The sequence below is a fragment of the Glycine soja genome, chromosome 20, assembly GCF_004193775.1.
Source record: "Glycine soja cultivar W05 chromosome 20, ASM419377v2, whole genome shotgun sequence".
Classification (NCBI taxonomy): Eukaryota; Viridiplantae; Streptophyta; class Magnoliopsida; order Fabales; family Fabaceae; genus Glycine; species Glycine soja.
Window position 1 is genome coordinate 11,839,081 of NC_041021.1, and position 5,690 is coordinate 11,844,770.

Sequence of the window (5,690 nt, forward strand, 5' to 3'; positions counted from 1 at the left end):
AGATGAAGATTCCTTATCTAAACAAATTGATAAAAGCAAAAAAAAAAAAAAAAAAAAAACTAGCAAGATCTTTTAGCCTATCATAGAGAAGCTATGTAGAATTGAAAGAAAAGATGACTAAGTATACCAATGTCTGGACAACCTTCAATAAGAGAGAAGGAATTATATGTGATGGGATAAAGAAAAGTTTAACTATCCACTAAAAAAGAAAGAATGAGAGTTTAGAAAAGTTTCAACAGTTTGGGTGAAATTGCTAGATAGGTGTGACATTATATATTATACTAAAATGTCATAATCTTGGGTGAAATTGTTAGATAGTCTCAACAGTTTTAGAATACCACCAAATTTTGTTACATTCCTACAAAATTATGATAGTGATGATTGAATATCATAAGATTTATTTATATCACTAGAATTGTATGGTTTTTCTTTGGCTCTCAAGTGACAAAGGTCATAAGCTTGTTCATGTCCTCATGGGCTTGAGCCACAAGACTTCTCAACTAATTGAACTATAAAAAAATCATATCTTTGGCACTTGGGTATAGGCCTTACTTGGGAGTTGGGAGCAGCCACATTTTTGTTTAAAATATGTTTTTCTATTTTGAAGCCTTATAATAGCATGAAATTGTCAGAAAATGACAATTTGTGGTGGCTTTAAAAATCTTAAGAGATCAATTACAAATATTTTACAAGATCAACGACACAATTACTATTTTTTTAGTTTAGAGACCTAAATAAAAACTCCTAAATAGTTGAGGGAATTAAATTAACCTTGAATGAACAAAAACAAACAATTATTCACATGGATATGTAAATAAAAACACCAAAATTCCTAATTAAAATGAAGTTGTGACTTTTACGGATCACCTGATCCGTAAGCATCTTCCGAATCAAGTTGATCCGGAAAATGCTTACAGATCAAGTGATCCGTAAGCTACTAACAAATAGTTTACGGATCAACTAGATCCGTAAGCATCTTCTGGATCAACTTGATCCGGAACATGCTTACGGATCAGGTGATCCGTAAAGTATGCACAACAACTTTCCGTTTACACCATGGTCGGCAACAGTTGAAGCAACAATGCAAGCAATAACAAACAAGAAAAGGGACAATGGAAGCTTACCTCAATGAAGAACAGAAGAGCAAAAGCTCGTGGAAGAATGGAAGAAGCGCACTCGAAGGAGGGAGAAGCAGTAGCTCGCGTTGGAGAAGCACAACCACCTCGCGAAAGAATGAGGAAGGAGGAAGAAAGGGCCGCCAGCGGAAGAGTCTCGCGAAAGGAGAAGATGCTCGCAGAAAAGAAAGAAGAAGAAGAGTCTCGCGGGAGGAGAGAAAGAAAGAAGAAGAGGTTTTTTTTAAAATAAAAATAATAAGGACATTTGTGACTTTTCACAATAAGTACTGGGTGCACCAGCAATAATGCTGGGTGCACCTAGCAGCACTCGTCATGCAGCTAGTGTAGGCCTTTTCAAGGACAGTTTTGGCGCTTTTCGAGGTTGCTTCTCGGTTTATATTGGGATTTCAACAGCTTTACATGCAAAATTGTATGCAGTCATGGTAGCTGTGGAGCATGCTCATTCAGTTGGATGGCTTAGAATGTGGCTAGAGTGTGATTCAGAATATCAAAACTAACTTTCTAATTAAACACAAATTAAAGTGGGAAAAGGGTACCATTCTTGGTCACATTTTATGAAATTCAAAAACAGAATATCAAAACGCACTCAGACATCCAATTCGATGCACACATGATTTTAAAATACGATTGCACTAGTCCAAAAGGCAAATGCAAAGACATCATTTAGAAACCTTACAACTTTCTTCTCAGAAATATATATCCAGAGGCATAAACCATTTTCTAAACTGTAACAGCATCACGCTACTAGCATCTAAATATTCGACATATCTGTGCAGCAAATTTGTGATCCACAATTACCTACAAGTTCTTTAAGAAGTTCTTCAGTCTTTCATTGAAGGCATGAATTAACATTTCACTCAAATAGATATTTTTTCTCCTAAAGTGATAAAAGTGATAGTGCGGTAACCTGAAACATATAAGCTTAAAATGGTAAACATCAGAAAGTAAGATTACCATATATCAAAAGCACAAAAATACTATGATTTGACCAGCTCATTTAGACCCCTTGATGTAAAGTTCACAATCTAAGAGAAAACAAAGCCAAGCCAAACTGAGACCACCAAAAGTAACTTCTTTGTTTGAAATTGCCATCATAAAATGAACATGCAAAATGATGACCATGTTCTTGGTGGAATATACACTCTCAAAACAAGCCATCATCACACAAAGTCGTGACTTAAAGCAATATTTTCGACAGAAAATAGTACTAAATAGTGAAAAAAAGCCTGATTTGGCACTCAGAAAATTAGACAAGTCACAAGGCTCATTTTTTCCAACTACTGCATCATGTCAACATATAAAATGAATACATCCAAACTCGAAGAAGATTGAAACAGTCAAGGTTTTATTTTATATCTTTAAATAAATATATAATGGGTATGGCTTACGCAGGTTTGAACTTAAAAAAATAAAAACCTCCTCAGAACTTAAACAAAAGCGGGAAAAGGTGTGCCATTCTCAGCCACGTTTTAAGGAATTTCTAAATGCATTCAGACATGCAATGCTAAGCACATGTGATATGAAAATACAATTGCACTAATAAAGTTAAGGGAGGAAAGAAAATGAAACTCCCCCGAACCCAAATATAGGTATTGCAACCATACAACTAACTTTCTTCTCAGAGCAATATATAGCCACAACCATGAACCATTTTCTAAACTCCACAAGCACCACACTACCTACAGTAAGTTCCTTAGAAGTTCTTCAGTCTTTCTATGAAGGGGCGATGATAGAAAACAGATCTTCTTATCCTTTCTCCACTGCTTCTATTTGTGTTTCCATTCAAGTTGATACCATAAGCTACCTGGAGAAGCTGTTACTAAATAGACAGAAAATAGAAGAAACCAAGAAACATGTATTGATAACTTATCTTTACAGAGAATGAATCCTCATAATTTCAGTATCTATGATTATGAAGGAATTGAAATAACAATTGACTGGAGCTATGCTCCTTGCAAAATCGTCGAAACAGAGAAAAAGAATTTTCCCAATCTGAGAGACCACTTCTCTGCTCAGCCCAAACTACCCACCTAAGTCTCCTCCCTCCTTTCAGTTACCCCTCACTCCCTAATAATCTTTTCCTGCCCGATTCCCGAATCCCTTCCTCCAATTCCCCTAGACCACATATCCACTCTGTTACATTTGCTCTCTCTCCTCCATTTCCACTAATTCATCAGCCACCTGTCTCTCTCCACTTTCATATACCAGAGAACTTCAAGGGTCCTGCTGCTGGCAGCCCATCTATTTCCTTCCCTTCTCCCTTTATTTTTTCCTCTTCAGTTCTTCCTTTCCTTCTATAGATTTGTAAATTGGGCCCATCAATGGGCCTATGAAATGAATTCACACTTCTCTCCTACTATGATTAAAGTAATAGTGCAGCAATATGAAACATATAGCTTAGCATGGTAAACATCAGAAAACAAGATTATTGTATATCAAATGCACAAATAAACATATAGCTTAGCATGGTGTAAAGACCTTTTTTGCAATGCTGGTGCTAAAGCATCACCTTTCCCACCTTCCAAAAGCCACGTAATATGCTAGCATTAAGCAACTAAATATCTTCATCCTTGACAAAACAAAACTGTTTATCAACCCAGGGGCTAGGAAACCAAATAATGATTGGCCCATTGAGCTTAACCGAACAAATTTACATAAAAATTCAAATTACATAAACCCATCTACACCAGAGAACAGAACATCACTACAAGTAAAAAGCAGATAACAGCAAAACACACAGAATTAACCATAACAAAGTTTAAGATTAGGTTATCAAAGACAGAGTCATTAAGAAATTAGGGAATAAATGAATAGGGATTGGGAGTGAAAGAAAAAAAAAGATTAGGAATTATCTCATTTATATTCACACGCCTGATGATGGTCTGCGCTATAATAAGTATAAACAGTTATTTTAAAACTCATTTCATGTTTTGATCATTTATAAACTTTATGTTTTCTTTCTTCTTAATGAAATTAACAAAATGCTTTTCCGCAACATATGACAGTGCTCAATATTCCGAATCTCAGCTATATTATTTCTGACTTCACTCACCAAATGTCCAAGCCCTCCATAACATGTCCATCGATCATCAACCATGCAAGCAAAAGACAATAGAAATAAAACAATAACCAAGCAAGCCTTTGAAAAGAAACCTAGCAGTACTCTTATTCCAACTAACAAAATACCAACCACGCACACCTCCCCAATGCTCAGACACAACTTCTGTAACACTCCATCCAGACGAAACATATCAGAATGAGATGCATAAGAGGAATCCTGAGGATGTTACAACTTCAACTCATTAAAAGTGGTCATCAATATTCAATATTACTTCAATTGAAATTAAGAATGTCATATCACAAAAACTATCAACCTACCAACAAAACATTAAAAAAAGGAGGGAAGTGGGACAATAATAATAATAATAATATATAACTTACCATCTATCATTCATCATTCATCATTATTACCCACAAACAAGTTCCAATTATTCTACAACTGACACAAAACTCTAGAACACAAAGAAAAAAAATTCAGAATCATCACTCCAACACAACAGCAGCGCCCAACTCCTTGAGCTTCTCCATGATGGGATTAGCCTCCTCCTTGGTGAGCCCCTTCTTCAAAACACAAGGAACCTTCTCCACCAATTCCTTGGCTTCCTTCAACCCTAAATCAGTGAAAGACCTAACTTCTTTGATGATCTTGATCTTGGCAGCAGCATCATACTTCTCCAACTTCAAATCAAACGCCGTCTTCTCCACCGCCACGGAAGCACCGACCTTCGCGCCGACGACGGACGGCGTCGCAACGCCGGCCACCGGGGCGGCGTCATAGCGGTGTAGACCCATCTTGAGCCGCCAGAGGACCGTGAAGTCGTGCCTCTCGAACCTGTTGAGGTTGAGAAGCTCGGTGGCGATGCGCTCGACCTTCTGCTCGCGCGCCTCAATGGAGAGAGCGCGTGTGAGGTTGAAAAGCCTCGTGGCACTCTTTGTTACACACCTCGGGGCACAGCGAGACATTGTTTTTGGCCTGACCACCAAGGTTTCACAAAATACAACAACAAATCAAATCAGTACCCTATTCATGAAATAACAAACCAAACTTAACAAGGTAGGGACTTTAATTTAGGCTTAATTCTACTATTTATTCCAAATTTTTAATGTTTGATAAATTTTATTCTTACAAGTTAGTTTTATACATTTTATCTTTAACTTAAACTTACGGAGTTTACTCTTAATATAGTTATACTTTTTATTCCAAATTTATTAATTTTTGGTGAGTTTTACTTTAATAAAATAATTTAACGCATTTTATTCCAACTTTTAAGAAACATGTGGATTTTATCTTATACAATTTTACTTCTAATATAAGTACACTTTTTACAAATAACTTTTTTTTGACAAATTTTATACCTAACTTTTTGTTTTGTGGCAAATTTTATTTTCAACCTTTTATTCTTTTAACAATTTTTACTCCAATTTTTGTGCTTATTAATGAAAAATTGATTGAGGTAAAATTCACAAGTTTTAAATTTTGCCAAATTAAAAAGT

General features: G+C 35.9%; 1 protein-coding gene across 1 annotated transcript; it reads right to left on the reverse strand.

Moving 5' to 3' along the window:
* Positions 1–4,445: 4,445 nt before the first annotated feature.
* LOC114401338 (50S ribosomal protein L7/L12-like) lies at positions 4,446–5,233 on the reverse strand. Its single transcript, XM_028363842.1, has one exon. It carries the CDS (start codon positions 5,157–5,159, stop codon positions 4,680–4,682), a length of 480 nt encoding a protein of 159 aa, XP_028219643.1. The 5' UTR covers positions 5,160–5,233; the 3' UTR covers positions 4,446–4,679.
* Positions 5,234–5,690: the final 457 nt, after the last annotated feature.

Bases quoted from the DNA above. Each gene is read 5' to 3' on its own strand.
- LOC114401338 (XM_028363842.1), bottom strand. From the start codon at position 5,159: ATGTCTCGCTGTGCCCCGAGGTGTGTAACAAAGAGTGCCACGAGGCTT.